Source organism: Ursus americanus, chromosome 1, assembly GCF_024610735.1.
Source record: "Ursus americanus isolate L20-20 chromosome 1, mUrsAme1.1.p, whole genome shotgun sequence".
Lineage (NCBI taxonomy): Eukaryota > Metazoa > Chordata > Mammalia > Carnivora > Ursidae > Ursus > Ursus americanus.
This window is the reverse complement of record NC_142127.1, coordinates 69,896,105-69,911,576: the sequence shown is the minus strand read 5'-3', so window position 1 is coordinate 69,911,576 and position 15,472 is coordinate 69,896,105. Positions and strand designations below refer to the sequence as shown.

Below are 15,472 nucleotides of genomic sequence, written 5' to 3'. Positions count from 1 at the left end.
AGGCATTGTGACCCGTCAATGGTTTTGACTTACAAACCTTGTGTGAATAGATGTTCAGGAGAACACACGATTAAAGTTTGGAAATACCTGTAACTTTTTCCAGAGGAGACCCCCTTTTTGAGATTCTTGGTATCTGGAAATTGCTCTTGCAATTTGCTCCAAGTTCAGGAAAGGTGCAGGCTGGAGGAATTGATGACCAAATTTGGAGGGTTGTGCGTGTACACAAGACCATTGTTAGGTCCGAGCAGGTATCCAGTTAGGGTGATTCTGGGGCCTTCAAAAAATTCTTTGGTTTCCTCTCACTCCATTACTCCTCTTCCTGGGATATGTTGTTTACCTAGTTTAGTAAGCCGCACATGGGATACCGGTGTGTTAAACCCATCTTTGTCGCTTGTGTGGCTCGCATCTGAGTCATGATTAGCTTGGAGCCATTGTCCAGATAGAAAAGGTGTAGACCCTTCATTAAAAAGAGGGAAGGAAGGGGCACCTGGATGGCTCAGCTGGTGAGGCGTCTGACACTGGGTTTTGGCTCAGGTTATGATCTCGGGGTGGTGAGATCAAGCCCTACACTGGGTTCCACATTCAGTGGGGCATCTGCTTGCGATTCTCTCCCTCCACCCCTGCTCTCTCTCTTTTTCTCCCTCTCTCTCAAATAAATAAATCCTTTAAAAAGAGAGAGAAAGAGAGAGGGGAAAGGATGTATAGGAGGCTATACCATAGCCACATTGATGAACGAAATTCCATTTCCACATGAACACCTGGGAGGGGCCCCCAAACCACAGTGTTCTGCTCATTCTCACACAAGATCCCGGAAAGTATGCAGGTATGTTATCAGGAATTTTCTGCAGTATAGTTTTGGCTACTTCTCAGGAGTATAGCTTGTTTTTCTTTCACATGCTTTTCTTTTCACTTTCTTTCTGCTTCTTTTCCCAGCTATATCGATTCTTTCTTGATGGTATAGTACTGTATAAATCACTCTCAAGCTTCTACTTTTGATTTGTGGACTTTTAGAACATAGTATTTTAAAACTTAAGTAAAGAGTTAAGGTTTCTTATATTCTTCATCTATGTGCTGAATGCTCATTAAAGGGAAGAAAAATGCCTTTGGATTCTGGTGTCACTAGCCACTCATCTTTGATTATTTCATAATGTGTCATTTTTTTCTATGTAAACGACATTTATGTAAAGTAATGCCTTTGACCCTCCACCAACATTAACAAATAACTAAGCTAATGTAGTCCTTTGTTTTAAAATACCTTTGAATCTGATCTTTTAAGTTAGTCAGCAGGTTTGAATATTCTCTCAAATATATTCTGGTCTCTCTCTAGGTTATTCCAATGCTGCAAGAATTTATAATCAACAGATTGGGGCGCACATTCATTGAGCCACCCCCCTTTGATTTATCCAAGGCATTTGGAGATAGTAACTGCTGTTCCCCACTGATTTTTGTGCTCTCTCCTGGAGCGGACCCCATGGCTGCCCTTCTAAAATTTGCTGATGACCAGGTACCTTAGAATAGACGAGGTTATCTGATAATATAAAAGTCAATACGTAAAAGATTTTCCAACTAAATTTCTTAAAAAAAACAAACTTGCTTATCCCAAGTGGGGGAGGGGTAAAAATTGATCACATACTTAGCTCTTGAAAGACTTGGGGGTCTAGAAGTTGACGGAGTCTCAAGAAAGTGACAGTTAGATAGCAGCACTGACATTAAAGTAATTCTCCATATCCAAATTATAAAACCGGAATTTGGCTTCGGAGGAACTCACTTTTATTTTGCGGAGACAGAGGGACTCTGTGATATTATGGCATCAGTGCAAGAACTTGGTTGATTTGATAAATTCAAGTCTGGACAGTGACCCTGGGAAGAACCGTCTCTGATCCTGCCCCTTCTCCCTGTCTCTAAAGGGGGACCTTCTTGACTTTCCAGGATAGTCATCTATTACAGTTACTTTACCAGGCTAGAATACATTCTAATATTTATATTTCAAGGCTTTAAAAATTATTCAAATGGGTTTACCGTCAATTTTCTTACATCAATCAACCTGGAATAAAAAAAGCTTCATAAACAGGTGACTGGACATTTTCGAGTTGATTTTTTTTTCCCCTTTCAGTCTAATCAAAATAACATTTTATGGAAGTAATACTGACATTTCTAAAGCCACCACCACCACTTTTATTGTGCTTTATATATACTGTTAATTTTGCTAGACCTTGTTATGCACATTTGCCTTTTAATTCTTAAAGCAATCCTGTGAGGTAAGTAGCGGCATCTCCATTTTGTAGCGAGGGACGTTAAAGCATGGAGAGGTTAAGTGGCTTCTTAAAGATCACACAGCTAAGTGGTTAAAATACTCTTTACTAGGCCAATTTATTTTAATACTCCATGTTTGTTTCATTGGGTGTAATTCTTAGATACTTGGGGAGTGATTGTGGAACATGGCACTTAGCGCTGGGTAAAGACGTGCTGGACCGTGGCTGACGCGACTACAGGAGATGCGGGCTGAGATCGTATACTGAGGGCCACATCACATAGGGCCTTTGTAGACTACATCGAGGACTTTGAATACAGTGGGATGATGTGGTAGGGTTTTAAGCAACAAAGTGACGTCATCTGATCGATAGTTTATAAAGCTCATTCTAGCTGGAGTGAGGATAATATATTTGAGTGGTACCAAATGGAAGCAGGACATTAGTTAGGGGGGCTGCTGCTAAAAGTCCAGGAAGAGCAAGGCGGGGAAGGACCAGAGTGGCAATGGTGTGGATGCTAGAAGAATTCATTTTAGGTGGGACTCACCCCTTCCACATCAACATAACCTTTTAGATCCTTTGAGATCATCCTAGCTCCTCTCCATTTTTCCTCCTACATTATACAACATGATCATTCTCTGGCCCCTGCGTGGGACTGCTCAGTGCATTGTCTTCACCTGCTGTCTCCCCTTCTTCCCGAAACAGTAGTATCTGGCTCTGTTTTGTTTTCTGATGCTTCTACCCGCTAGCGTTGATGACTCTGGATGTTCAGGGGCGGCCTGAGACCTGCTGTAGCACTGCTCCCATAATTCGAGGCTCCCTCCAGAGGCCTTCTGGTGATAACTGCCCTAGAAAGAAAGAGCTCAGGGAGTCACAGACACTGTTTCCAGGAGCTGCAGATGAATCAGGCTACAGCAGAAATGCATTCCAGACAAATATTCCCACAGAATTGTTTTAAAAAACTTTTAAGTGGGAATTAGGGGTTACTGTTTTTTTTTTTTCCTCTGAACTTTATGCAATAGTCAACTTGATTAAAATATAACTATTCAAAGATCTGGAGGAAACAGGACAAGTTCATCTGTCTGTTCATAGTTTTCTCTGGGGCTCTAGATTCTAGGAGTTGCTGCATGAAGCCAGGTCCTTTCATCTCATGTTTCCTTGTGTTAAAAGTGATCTTAATTTTTTTCTTCTCCCTATCTCAACAATCAAAGACCCTACAGAATTTTCCATTTATTACATGACTGTTTCCAACATGAACTGATTTACTTTTGATCTGAGTATTTATAAGATTCTTAATCAGTAAGAATTTTGTGGGGCTGCATGTATTTAGACCTTTGAGGGATGCTGCATAATTAAATTTTAATATGTTTAATGTTCACATTTCCTGTAAAAACAATAGTGATTCTTCTTTAAAAATGTGTTGTCAAATAACATCCTTACTATTTCTGTACACAGGGATATGGGGGATCAAAACTTAGCTCTTTATCTCTTGGTCAAGGCCAAGGGCCCATAGCTATGAAGATGATAGAAAAAGCTATCAAGGAAGGAACATGGGTTGTTCTTCAGAATTGTCACCTTGCCACGTCTTGGATGCCAACCCTCGAGAAAGTTTGTGAGGTAAAAATGCAAGTTTATTTTTACTAGGTTGTATTCCCCCCTCATAATTAGTGATATACGTGCCATTCAACTCCATGCCCATCCTCTGGTTTGGAGGGCTACAGGCTAGTGGCGTGGCTGGATTACAGGAGAGATGGGCTCACGTAGGGGACTGGGGGACCAGAGGAAATCACACAGTCAGCCCTTGCTCAGTCCCTCTCAACAGGGACAAGGGCTCATGCAATGAGTCAGAAATCTCCCTCATCCTGGGGCGCCTGGGTGGCACAGCGGTTAAGCGTCTGCCTTCGGCTCAGGGCGTGATCCCGGCGATCTGGGATCGAGCCCCACATCAGGCTCTTCTGCTATGAGCCTGCTTCTTCCTCTCCCACTCCCCCTGCTTGTGTTCCCTCTCTCGCTGACTGTCTCTATCTCTGTCGAATAAATAAATAAAATCTTAAAAAAAAAAAAAAAAAAAGAAATCTCCCTCATCCTGAAGAACAACCGCAAAGATGGGAATAAACCACAGGGCGGACAGAAACCAATTCACCTTTTACAGCAGTGGACCAAAGACAGCAAAGGAGGCTTTTCAGTGAGAAATTCATGTAGCCACTCTAAACCAAAGGCTTCAGGTCGTAACTTTGCTTTAATTCACTTCTGACCTACTTAGAGAGTGAGCCTGCCACAGAGGATGAGTCTGAAACCAAAGGAGCACTCCTCTACCTGTTGTTGCAGGGGGTTATGGCACTTCCCTATTTTGGTGGGCAGAAATTCCAGGAAGAACGCCCCATGTAGCTCAACTGAGAAAATAGAAGACCTGGCGCTTGAGTTCAACGAACGTAGAGAAAGTACATTTGGTGTAATTACCCACGACTCTAGACCCCTCCTAACTCCGAGTCCCCTGAATTACTAATTCGCCGAGCTAATGATATAACTTGTACTATCCAGACATACAATTGAAACTTTAAGGAGCGGGTTGTATTTGCCTTTGTGCCACTTGTCACCGTTTTGTCTGTATCTCCCATTAGAAAATAAGTGCCATGAGAACAGTGACTTGGTCTGTTTTGTTCTCTGCTTTACCTCCAGCACCTTGAATTGTGCCTGGCCCAGAGAGACAATCAGTAACTATTTCCTGAATTAGTGAATGAATATTTCTTCACTGCTTAAAACTCTTTCTTTGCGTGTTAGACAAAGTTTAAACCCTCATCATCACTGACAACATGCTTCCTGCTGACCTTTGCCACCATCTTCTATGACTTCTGTGCCGTACCGTTGAGCTTCTTTCACTTTCATTGAAATAGGCCATCATGGGGCACCTGGGTGGCTCAATCCGTCAAGCATCCGACTCTTGGTTTTGGCTCAGGTCATGACCTCAGCATCATGAGACTGAGCCCCATGTTGTGCTCTACGCTCAACAGGGAGTCTGCTTGAGATTCTGTCTACCTCTCCCTCTGCCCCTCCCCCTGCTCTCTTTCTCTCTCTCCCTCTCTCACAAATAAATAAATCTTAAAAAAATAATAATACAGACCATCATAATGTTATTTCTGTCTGAAAAATGATTCTATTATTTGTCTTACGAACATCTTCTCATCCTTCAGGTGTTACGTTAGAGGTTTTATATTTGTGCCTATTTCCTCATGGCTCCTCCATCTCTAGGCCATCCTCGTGACCTGTGTGAATTGTGTCATATATACCCATCAGAGAGTCATGTAGGAGAGAAGAGCTGTCCCTAATGGATGGCACACTTAGCTCCAAATTCCCATGAGTCATGTTTTTTAAGTCACTGGGCATAGGGCAGCTGGTAGAAGGGAAAAATGATGCCCTCACTCTCCACTGTTGTTATTGAAAAAAAGTAGGCACCTTTGCCTCCTTCCTAATTGACCCTCTTCCCATCACCACATGAGCGCTCAAAAAAATGTTTTACTGATAGAGAATTGCCGTTTAAAAAAACATGAGATACTACTAACATGGACAATTAAGAGAGGTAGCAATAGAGAGCGGGACTGACCAGGAAGAGGGGAAAGGGTCCATGATCGTCATTCCTCATCTATACAGCCTTCAAGACAGTGCTGAGTGTTCTGTTATCCTCCCTAGTGCAGACATGAATATCCCTTAAGAAAATATAGCTAATAGTGATATGTTTTAATACCTCACCTTTCAAAATGCTCTTTCTTCTTTTCATCTTTTCCTGGTTTAATATGGACTTATGTTGCTCGTTCTCACAACCTGGCTACAGCAAGAAGAGTGGATTATTCTTAATCTGGCTCTCGGGCGGAGAATTATAGCTATAAATATTTCAGCAACATCAGTTAAAATATGAGATTTTCTTGGAATGTCTTAGTCTCTACTGTGGCCAACTCTAAATTATGTGATACCTTTGTGAACTTTATAGACCTATGATTTAAATTTATCGAGAAGCCCGGCAACACTCTGGGCCTTGTCAGCGAAGAATGTTGTTTCGGGGGCAGAATCAGATTTTAAGACTTTGCCTTCAATTGCGGCAGTAGGTTCTGTTTTGTAAAAATGCCTCCTCCCTCTTCCAAGCCATCCCATGCATGTACGATCCGGAGAGTGTCCTTGGATTGTATGTACCCATTCACGCCTAGTTTCCTTTTGCAGGAGTTAAGCCCAGAATCCACACATCCGGATTTCCGCATTTGGCTGACAAGTTACCCGTCACCGAACTTCCCCGTGTCTGTGCTGCAGAATGGCGTGAAAATGACCAATGAAGCACCGAAAGGTTTACGAGCTAATATCATTCGATCATACCTCATGGACCCGATCTCCGACCCTGAGTTCTTTGGCAGCTGCAAAAAGCCGGTTAGTAATGGCTAAGTCTTGTTACCTCAGCCCTGTGAAGCATTTCGAGTGGCCCCTGGTGATCACGGATGCATGTGGCTGAGTCAAACTACAAATTAAAGAGGCCTCCTGCCCTGCAGAGCCATTGGTTTTGATTACTGATTATTGACTGTGCTGAAGTCAATTGTATTAATATTTTATTTTAATTTTACCACCAGCCTCATTTCTGCTCAGCTGAGATCTTCTGGGGTGTCATTCATAACGCAGCTTTCTATTTAGAAAGTCAGCTGTAAGCCATTCCCAGTACAAATCTGCAAGGTTGGAGAATCTTGTTTCAGGATATTAACTGAGCCCTTTGCTATTTGGAGCCATATCTTTAAATTAAAACATAAAAATATTTCCTCCATATAACTATAATGAGAGCCAAAATGATTTTATTCCTTGATTGATGGGACTCATAAGGGTCTTTTTTAGCATCCCCAGGCAAGCAGGGAAACCACCCACTGCTTTCATGATTAGAATTCTGTGTGTGAATGTCTGTGACCTAAAATTGTTTCACAGCGTTTTACCATAATTAACAATGGAAGAGTTTCTTTTTAAGAGAGGTTATGAACCTTGGTAAGTTTTTGCTATTAAACAGCTCACGCTTTTGATATCGGGATATGTTTTAGGTACACATCAAAAGAAAACATTAAAAATAAAGAAGTACTTTCATTAGCAAAATCTTAGGTACTAAAAGAAAGCAAGCACCTATGTTTAAAACTAAGTCAAGCCTTATCCTACGCTTCTAAGACCTGCTGTATGAGGAGCTTTCGCATTGATTCGGCCCAGAGAGAGCAGGTTACTCCCAGATAGGTGGCGAGGGCATGTCTGCATGTGATAGGCTGGCCAGAAGCCCTTTCGCAAGATTGTACTCCCTTTCTTCTAGATCCAAAGGTCTCTCCAGTGGAAGCACACACATTGGAAGTCTAGGCATTTATGAAACACAATCCAAACCAAAAGCCTAATCTCCTCAAATGCCAAAAGAGTACATCATCATTTTTGTTTTAACTGCTTTCTGGGAAGTAATTGTAAACTTACAGAAAAGTGGCAAGTATAAAACTAGTATAAAGAATAGCCCTATGCCCTTGACCCATAGTCACCTCCTGTTGGTACACAGCTTTCATGGGTGAGTTAGAGATGTCACAACCTTTTACCCCTAAGTAAGTACTTTGAGGTGTATTTCTTAAGAATAGAGACATTATCTTACCCTGGTATCATTATTAGTTTAGTGGATTTGGCAAGGCTACACTGTTTTATCTAATTTACTGTGTTCCACATTTGACTGTTGATTCGATCTTGTCCTTTAGGACACCTGCTCACTACAGGTTGGTCTGGGGTTTGAATGGCATTTAGTTGCCATGTGTCTGCCTCCTTGAATCTGGAACATTGCCTCAGCCTTTCTTTGGCTTTGAGGACATTGACCTTTCTGAAGAATTCATCTCCTCTTGTTGTTCTCATAGAACATTTCTCATTTGGGGCTTATCTGATATTTCCTCATGATTAGATTCAAGTTATGCATCTTTAGCCAAAATTTGACATTAGTGAAATTGTGTCCTCCGGCTATCAAATTGGGAGGTACACGATATCCATTTATCCCTCACCATTGGTACGAATTTTGATCACCCAGGGAAAGCGGTGTCTGATTTCTTCAGTGTGTAGTAACCGCCTTGCCCCTTGCAGCGAATCGTCAGTCTCTGGGGAGACATTTTCAGGCCATTCCAATATTCTGTTCTGCATCAAAATTCACCCCTGGCCCAGCTTTAGTGGTCACTGATGTATCTTGCCTGATGCAACTATTTCCTATGATAATCCCAACTCTAGCACTCCCTCCATATGTGACACCTGCCGCTCTGCTCTCCGCACCAGCCCTCCCATCTCCCCCTTTATTTATGTGTTGTTGGTGTGGACTCACGAATTCCTTGGGGTTTTTTTTTTCCCTAGTGCTTTATAGTTCATTACCATCCTTAAGTCTTTTGCTCAAATTGTCCTAGATTTGGTCAGCAAAGCGCCCTCAAGCTGGCCCCCCTGTACTAGGTCCCATCATTTCTTGTTGTTGTTCTGTTGTTGTTGTTGTTGTTGTTACTTAGCCTCCTCACTTTTTTGGCATAAGATGTTGCAGGCTTATCTGTCATCCAACCCTGGAACCAGCCATTTATCTGTGGAATCCTGGTTCTAGAGACCTAGATCTGGTTACTAGATGAGCTCAGTGCTACTGACTTGTTTTTGGTTCTTGGTCCTTTCAGGGGAGGAAATTTGGAAATATGTACATGTACGGTCACGTACATACACGTACATACAAATATATATGCGCACCTGTCTGTGCGTACAGATAAGTACACGCACACATACATACTCATTCTCGTACTTCCGAGGTGGTGAGTTTGTAATGGGATATCCAGCTCCCGTCCATCCACCCAGGGCTCTTTCTTACTTTCCCTCATTCCCTCATTCAGTATGTGCAGGTCACTTCTTCTATACTGTGCTCCTGGCTCCCACATCATCAGCACATTTACCAATTTGCTCGGTTCTGTAATGTATGTAAGATAGTTCTAGGGGCACCTGGGTGGCTCAGACAGTTAAGTGTCCTACTCTTGATTTCAGCTCAGGTCTCCATCTCAAGGTTCTGAGTTCATGCTCCACACTGGGTGTGGAGCCTACTTTAAAATAAAATGAAATAAAATAAAATAGTTCCCGACCACACAGCACATGTCACTTGGCTTTTTCCCACCTCTTTGGTTAAATTGATGCTACTTGGCCTTTGTCTCCACTCCCCCTTTTAGTTTATTCCACAGGGGACACTTCCACCGGCCCTTTGATAAAACTTTGGGCAGCGTCATGGCTTTTCTGGTTACTGTCAGATCATGAAATGACCTATGGTCATTTTAACTTGCAAAGCCAGCCTTGATTCAGAAATCAGAAGGCACAGTGCAATATGTTAATCAGTGCTTAGCTTATAATTAAAATGTAGGCTTCGACTCAGAAACTTACCAAGGACCTGTGGTCAGTGGGCTTCATGCTGTTGGGGGACTAGATAGAGCTGGAATCCTTCTTTCTGTGGCCCCACGGGCATACGATGGCTGCTGAGCCTGACCGCTCAGTTTGGAGTGTGTGCAGCCGCAAAGCAGGTGGAGCGGAAGTTCTCGTCCTGGGCTGCTATTGCTTGGAGCTCCCTGGACTTGACAGGGGTTTAAAGCTGAATTTTTCTCTGGTGAGTCTTTTCATGGGTTCTCCTTGGGCTCCCCTTCCAGGCCTCTGACTGAGACTCCAGCACCCTTGGCATGTTTTTCCTTCAGCTGATGCCTCCTGACCCCCCCCCCCTAGCTGTTGGTTCTTATCATTCACTGCATTCAGGCTCTTACTGTTGGGATATCCTCACCCCGTGATACAAGTCCTCTTGACCAAGAAATGTTTCAAATGACCCCTAGCTGACTTTCTTTTTTCTCTTTCTTCTCTTTTCTCTTTCTTTTTTAAAGAGAGAGAGAGGAAAGGGAGAGAGAGGGAGAGAGAGAGAATCTTAAGCAGGCTCCATGTCCATCATGGAGCCCGACTCAGGGCTCAATCTCACAACCCTGAGATCAGAACCTGAATGGAAATCAAGAGTCACCTACTTAACCAAATGAGCCACCCAGGCACACCCCCTGGCTGACATTCTTAATCCAGATCCCCATCTGCTCCTCGGGATCCACACTGGCTTGGCTCACCGCTGGAAGCAGGGCTTTGATTTCCACCTCCCAGTCCACTACCCTGCAGCCTTACACTGCTCTGCTTTCCAGGCATAAGTTTTGCACTCTTCCACTCTACCCGAACTGCAGGGAACATCCATCAGCTGTCTGAGCGACCCCATTGATTCCTTCTCACTAGCTTGGACTAAGAAGATACACCCCGTGCTCCTTTCTCCCTTGGGGGTGGGGGCAAGAGGGCTCCCAGCACAGCCGCTGCTCTTTCCAAGGAAATCTTCACAAACCCTCTCTCAAGCTCTATTTTGACCATTTTATAGCATTCTTGTTGAGGGTGCATCATACTTTCTGATTTCTGATTCAAGGCTGGCTTTGCCATTCAAAGTAACTATAAGACTTCATACTCCTAAGAGGAACTGGAAAAGCCGTGAGGCTGTCCAAAGTTTCAATCCGAAAGTCCGTCTTGCAGAGCTGTCCAATTGGTTTGAACCATCTGCTTTGAAATTTCTCCATGGTGGTCTGGGACCACACATTGGAATTCGTTCTTCTTGCCTCATTATGCTTCAGTGGGAGCCTCCAAAATCCTATAAGGTAACACTAAATAGACAAGCTTACTGTGCTCCCTAAAAAGCTGGTGTCCATAGCTACGTGTCCCAACTGAACATGGATACGAATGCACATTTTTTTTTGCCTAAATAGCCAGTAGAAATAGTGAATTCTGTGTTAGTGTACTTTGGGAGGGATATATTTATAAACAAAAAGAGTTACTTTCATTTTAAAAAATGATAAGTGTAATGGAAATGATGTGGTGCCATTTCCTCCCATTACAGGAGGAATTCAAGAAATTACTCTATGGCCTCTGCTTCTTCCATGCTTTGGTACAAGAGAGACGGAAATTCGGACCCCTGGGGTGGAATATTCCTTATGAGTTCAATGAGACTGACCTAAGAATCAGTGTACAGCAACTCCACATGTTCCTGAACCAGTACGAGGTATCGTAAAAACCACAGCAAGGACATCACTTATTTTGCTCTTGATCACATTGTGTTTGTATAGTAAGCAGGGACCTCGGATGAATTTCTGCGCTTAGAAAATGAAGAGCAGAATAATTCCCACCCGCTTATTAAGTAATAACTTTGTTGTAACAGGGTATCATGACTGCTATCGTAGGTAATTAGGACATTGGTTTGTCTATTAGGAACCTGTATTTTATCATTTATCATTTATTTTTTAATGTAAACACCTGTGGGAATCTGAGAAGTGATCGTATTGGACTTATTTTGAAAGGGATTTGAGAAGACCATCATCAACCAGGCTCCGAAATGAAAAATACAGACTGGTTTTCTTCTGTTCTGGAGCATTACTTTATTTTTAAGGACATGTCATTGTACTATTATTCCAGAATTTGGATTTGGGTCATTTATCCAGAGAAAACAAACTCTTTAGGCCATTGATGTTCACTTGAGGTATGGATTTTGGGAAGAAGCCAGACAGGCTAATGTTGTCACATCAACCACATTTAAGCACCTAGAGCTCTCTCTCTTTCTCTCTCTCTCTCTCTCTCTCTCTCTCTCACACACACACACACACACACACACACACACACACACCATTTTCTCTTTTTGCCACTTGTCTATCAGCTGGGTTTTTAACATGTTTGCAGCTTTGAAGAGCTGCTTGTTAAACCAATCCAAGTGTCCTGCAAGGATATGGAATTTTTGAAAGTGAATCCCTCCTAATTTTGTTAGAATTTTGTCCAGAAAGTTCACCCATGTGTAGAATTTAAGAAACAAAACAGGTGAACATAGGAGAAGGGGGGAAAAAAGAGAGGAAGGCAAATCATGAGATGCTTTTAACTATAGAGAACAAACTGAGGGTTGAGGGAGGGGATGGGCTAGAAGGGGGATGGGGTTTAAGGAGGGCACTTGTGATGAGCACTGGGTATGATATGTGACGAATCACTAAATTCTACTCCTGAAACCAATATTACACTATATGTGAAGTAACAGGAATTTGAATAAAAACTTGAAAAAAAAGAATGTAGAAAAAAGAGAATTTTGTTCAAAATTAGTTGGAAATTTTTAAATCAATCCTGAAGTATAGAAAAAACTTTGACTTTTTGAAACTTGTAGTGAATTGGGATTATTTTTTTAAAAAGACCAATAAACAGGAAGGCATTGAATTCTATCTCTATAAAAGCAAAGAAAAAACAAATATCAAGAGCTCAAATGACTTATCTAAACTTACACGAAGAATCTTTGATCTGTGTTTCATTGGACAAATTCCTATCTGTACTCAAATGAGTTTAGAGGCCTTTTACTTTGCAGCATTTAAATTTGGTAAAGCATTCAAAAGAAGTATAAATTTGCTTGATTTCTTTCTTGTAGGAATATTTATATTAAAAAATATTAAGAACGGAGGCAAAAATGTAGTGCTGCAGTGCCTGCTGAAGTATTTGAGCTAAAATAATTACACTTTGCGGTACAAAAAATAAAAAGGAGGGGGGCTCTAGTTCATTTAGCAATTTGTTCAAGCACCTGTGGAGTATATTCTTATTTAAAATATTATAGTCTATAGTGAAGAGTCAGTGAAAAGTGCCAGCAATTAAAAATGTAGCACCCGTAAAATGAAGCTTTGTAGAATATTATAGACACTAATATTTAAAAAGTAAAAACATTGAGACCACATTGAAAACTACATTCTTCTGGAAGATATCAGAGTTGTTATCTGAAACAGATATGTTTAAGAAGTTAAAGGATGTGAATATATAACAAGAAAAGTATATTCTGCTATACTCTCAGGATAATCATTATACAATTTTTCCTTTAATTTCTTAATTATTTTAAGAAATAATCATATTTTGAAAATAATGTCTGAGTAGAACTACTTATAGGTCTACCAATATACTAAAATAGATTTGTCTATATACCATTTTAAGTTATATAATACTAATTCTCTAATGCCCGTGTTCACTCTCCAAGTGCTGCAGTTTGGACAGTGGGCTATTTGGTCACCATAACTATTTAGACATACAGACATAAACAAAGAGGTCAGCAGCTCTGCTGGACGTGAGTATGTCCTACAGTTCAGGAGGCACTTGGGATGAATGGATGGAGGTTTTCACTGCAAAGAAGCAACAATAAAAGATTATAAAGCAGGGCAAAGAGGTGAAAAGGTTTGGTTAGTGATAAGTGATTTGGGCCATCCTTATATGACATGCTGACTGATTTGGGGGTTATTCTATTGTTATTGGTGTGCTTTTAGGAGAATATTTGCATTGGAGAAAGATCACTTGCCTGGGGCTACCAGAAACTGGGAAAGGCAAGGAAGGAGCCTCTTAGAAGCTTTGCAGGAGGGTGATCTTGCCAACACCTTGATTTCAAACTTCTAGTCTCCAGAACTGTCAGACAATAAATTTCTCTTGTTTTAAGCCAACTATTGGCAGCCCTAGGAAGCTAATACAGGAGGCCATCATGATAACCCAGGCAAGAAATGGTAAGAATTTAAACTAAAGCATTTGGGGGGCACCTGGGGTGGCTCAGTTGGTTAAGCATCTGCCTTTGGCTCAGGTCATGATCCCAAGGTCCTGTGATGGAGCCCCACACCAGGCTCCCTGCTCAGCAGGGAGACTGCTTCTCTCTCTCCTGCTCCCCCTGCTTGCGCTTGCTCTCTCTCTCTCTTTATCAAATAAGTAAAAAAATCTTTTAAAAAGTAAAAATTAATAAAGTAAAGCATTTGACCTAGGATGGGGAACATAGATATATATATATGTAGGGGAAAGGATCGGAATGACTTAGATATTAAATGGTAAAGGGAGAAGAGAAGTCTTGGTTGATGTTAGTTTTCTGGTCTGGACTGGTAGTGGTACCATTCATTAACCAGTACCAGGGGCTAATAGGGATACAGCTGGGGAGTTAGTGGAATGGAGCTGGGTGAGGGGACAATTGCTTCATTCTCCTACATTTATACATCTGGGAAGATATCTACTAGGCTCTTGGCATATAGATATAAAGCCCACGAGAAGAAAGGAAACACAAAACAGAGATTTGTGAATTGTTAGTTTTAAGAGAGACCTGAAAACATCTGTGATTTAAAAGGAAGGCCTTGTAGACTAAGAAAAGAACTAAGGACTGACTGTTGGTGAGCACCCAATGTCAATGGTTGGAGAGAAAACAGGTCAAGGAGTAGGGGGAAATTTGGCAAAACAACAGAATGAGGAATGATTATCTTAGGGAATACTGTTGCCATTCCCCATTTTCAAGTCTCTGCCTGCATCAAAGTAATAGAACCACTTCCCACCCAACCTCAAGCTAGAAATCTGGGAGTCACTGACACTCAGTTATTCGTTATCCCTCCCCAGCCATGCCCTACCACCCTCCACTCCCCACATCCCTGCTCTCCCCGATGCCCCTCTCATCCTCGGTTTTGCTTTCCTCAATTTCAGTCACCTGTGGTCAGGTGTTGTCTGGAAACAGATGCTCCTCCTTCTGACATATTGTCAGAAGGTCAATAGTAGTCTAATGCTACGTCACAATGCCTATGTCATTCCTCCCACTTCATCTCATCAGAGGCATTTTATCCTCTCGCATCATCACAAGAGGAAGAAGGGTGAATACAGTGCAGTAAGATATTTCAAGGGAGACCATCCCCACTTGCATTTTATTACAGTAGATGGTTGTAGTTTTTCAATATTAGATAGTGTATGTTATTATTGTTAACCTCTTACTGTGCCTAACTTGTAAACTCTGTCATAGGCGTGTACACATAGGAAACCTGGCTCTCCGTGGTGTCAGGCATCCACTGGGGGACTTGGAGCGCATCTCCTGAGGACAAGTGGGGACTGCTGCACTGCTCTCCCACAGTCTCTTTGCTTTTCTCTCAGTGTCATGTGCTGGTCACATCTCTGAGCCTTGCCATATATTTTCCTTCTATTAGAGTGCCCGTTCCTGTGCTCCATCTTTGTCTGCCTTGGGGAGTAGTTCTTGAATAACCATCTCAGACTCAAGAAAAAGTGTGCCTCCTCTTGGCATGTTTCTACATGCAACTTGGGATGAGAGTCACTTCGTCCAGCATTGTGTTGAGAATCCTTATCACTGTAGGTGAACACGGATG

At 41.9% G+C, this 15,472-nt stretch overlaps 1 protein-coding gene across 1 annotated transcript in view; it reads left to right on the top strand.

Annotated features, from left to right (window-relative positions):
* The window catches only part of DNAH7 (dynein axonemal heavy chain 7), a 252,588-nt gene that overhangs the window by 209,848 nt on the left and 27,268 nt on the right, over nt 1–15,472 (top strand). The window contains exons 55-58 of the mRNA XM_087854980.1: nt 1,328–1,504; nt 3,705–3,866; nt 6,462–6,662; nt 11,191–11,352. Coding sequence (XP_087711106.1) covers nt 1,328–1,504; nt 3,705–3,866; nt 6,462–6,662; nt 11,191–11,352 — 702 coding nt within the window. The remainder of the gene's footprint in view (nt 1–1,327; nt 1,505–3,704; nt 3,867–6,461; nt 6,663–11,190; nt 11,353–15,472) is intronic.